General features: G+C 60.5%; 1 protein-coding gene across 1 annotated transcript in view; it reads left to right on the top strand.

The window, feature by feature from the left end:
* The window catches only part of Mb (myoglobin), a 6,288-nt gene extending 5,378 nt beyond the window's left edge, over positions 1-910 (top strand). Inside the window, exon 3 of the mRNA XM_010615915.3 lies at positions 468-910. Within this exon, the coding sequence (XP_010614217.1) occupies positions 468-614 (147 nt within the window). The 3' untranslated portion in view covers positions 615-910. The remainder of the gene's footprint in view (positions 1-467) is intronic.
* Positions 911-2,600: the final 1,690 nt, after the last annotated feature.

The following is a 2,600-nucleotide window of genomic DNA, read 5'->3' as shown; positions in this document are numbered from 1 at the left end:
TCCTCCTCCTCCCACTCCTCCTCCCCCTCCTCCTCCTCCTCCCTCTTGTACCGGGGATTAAACCCAGGGCCTCCTCACTGAGCTGCTCTCTAGCCCTTTTTTATTCTTTATTTTGGGGTGGGGTCTTACTATGTTCCCCGGGCTGGGCTTCAATCTGTGGTACTGATGCCTCAGCCTCCTAGAGGCTGGCCTGAGTTGTGGCCAGCACATCTGGCTCCGTGCAGCCTTCACAACCCTCAGGTCCATCCAATGCAAACAGCAAGAAACCCTCGCGTAGACCTCCAGACAGCGCAGTTGCGGGTACAGCAGTGAAACGGGCTCCCGCTCTCCCGGCTCTCACCCTGCCCCTCCAACCCACACTGCAGCCTCAGTTTCCCCCTGGTGACGCAGGCAATGCTGCTGGTGTCCAGGCAGGGCTTGACCTATGCTCGTCTCACCTTGGCGACCCTTGCCCTCTGGTCCCACAGTTCATCTCGGAGGCCATCATCCAGGTCCTGCAGAGCAAGCACCCCGGGGACTTCGGCGCTGACGCACAAGGCGCCATGAGCAAGGCACTGGAGCTGTTCCGGAGTGACATTGCCGCCAAGTACAAGGAGCTGGGCTTCCAGGGCTGAGCTGAGCCCGCCCCGGCGTGCCGTGTGGTGTGTGCCGCAAGTGCCGCTTGCTTGGGGAGGTGGCAGGGTGGGGCCAGACCCTGTCACCCAGCCCCCTGCCCCTCACTCTGCCCCTGCTGCTCCACCCAGCTTTCCCCCTGCCTGAGCCACCCAGCTCCTCCTGGCCACACTTGTGCCCCAAATCCTGGCCATTATCCAGCCCAGCCAGAGTCCTCCCATCCCTCACCTGCCCGAGGAACACGCATGCGCCCTGGTCGGTTTGGGGTGACTCGTGGTTTCAATAAAGGATTCTGCATTTCCTGGTGTCTGCCTGCACTGGAACAGTGCACCCACCCCACTCCACCCTGCAAGACACAGGCAGCGGTGCTGGGTGGCACAGGGGCCTTTGGGCAGGGAGAGGGCTAGGGGCTTCCATCCTGGGGCCACTGCACCATGGCAGGCCTGGCAGGGCTCGGGGATGGGTGTGTGGAGTGTGATGGCCCAGGCCAGGTGCACAGGGCCACAAGAAGCAACAGGATGGGGATGGGCAGAAGGACAGGGTCGTTGCGGTCACCACAATGCTAGCAACATGAGAAGGTCACCAGCCAGCAAGTGGCACTGCTGGGACTCAGGCCACAGCCCGGAAGGCAGCTGGCAGGGACACTATCCAGGCAATCTTAGAGATCAGCACAGACCTCTTGGCCCCAGGGAAAAGACAGGCATGGAGCCTCTTCATCAACAGCAGCCTGGAAGCCACCACATCCCCAGGGGCAGAGAGAGCCATGAGCCCTTGCAGACCCAGGGCCATGGTGGCTGTGATGGCTGACAGTAGCCAGGGCAGGAAAGCCCTGGAGGGTGCCCAGCTCAGATGCCACCTCCACCGGGGGCCACTTCTGGAAGGCTTTCAGGTGCATGGGGCCAAGGGGCCTTGTGCCTGCCCTGAAGGGTCACATAGCCATCTACTAGTGATACAGCATGTGCCTGTGGGGGCCGTGCTGCCAGCCCTGCCTGGCAGCCGAGTCCAGAGCAACCATCTTCAGACCCTGAACCCAACAAGGTCACGGGGGAGAACCAGTCATGTCCCATGCTCATCCATCTAACACTCGTCCAGCTAACGTGCGTCTAGATGGCAGGGTAAAAGAAACCACTCCTACCTCTGCTCTATCTTCATCTGTGATGCAGCTGAGCTCCTGTTCTGAGTCCTCAGTATGCAAGATTCTTAATCTCAGCTTTCTAGGTTTTTCTTTGGTCCCAGCCAGGGCTGTGGCCAGTACCGAGGGCGTTTGTGTGCCAGGCGGCAGTGGCATGTTCAGGTGACCATCTCGTATCTCCAGGGGCTGCTCACAAGGTGCTGGGACAGGCAGTGTCGGGTTCCAGGTGCTCAGACCCCAGGGCTCAGGCTGGCAGCACTGTGGGGTTGTACAGGGTGTGGCCCCACAGTGGGGAGCGTGTTGTGGCAAGGCCTGAGTGTGGCCTTAGAGCATGGACATGGGAGGTCCCAGGAGGAGCGTGGTTCTGAAAGTGGAGCCCTGTGTGTCCCCAAGTGTATACAGGTGTATGTGTGTGCACACACGTGAGTGCACATGTGTGTGCATGCATCTGCAGGGAGATGTCCCTCGAGAAGATACATTGGCCTGACTCCTGCTGTAGGCATGACAGGGGTCTGCCCACGTGACTGTCACCTGCAGGCCACACAAATGCCTCTGTCACCGGGCTGCTGTCCTGAGTGCTGGGGCAGGGTAAGCGACGCAGAGGACATGCGGCCAGCCCGAGGGACACAGATGGCACATTGAGGAGCCACAATGAGGCACTAGGCAGCCCAACCAGCCATCCCCGCACAGAGCAGGGGCCCTGGGCCTGGGAAATGACAAGCTGCTGTGACAAACTGCTCCAAGCACGCGCATTTCTGCCCCCTGCTGGTGGCCAGGCCTTGGGGTTTCTGCTTCATCACACACACGTGCACTCCACACACTGCAGACAAACAACTCACAGCCACACAACACACTG

Source organism: Fukomys damarensis, unplaced genomic scaffold (assembly GCF_012274545.1).
Source record: "Fukomys damarensis isolate Sample0158 unplaced genomic scaffold, DMR_v1.0_HiC HiC_scaffold_15, whole genome shotgun sequence".
Lineage (NCBI taxonomy): Eukaryota > Metazoa > Chordata > Mammalia > Rodentia > Bathyergidae > Fukomys > Fukomys damarensis.
This window is presented reverse-complemented; position numbering and strand designations above follow the sequence as displayed.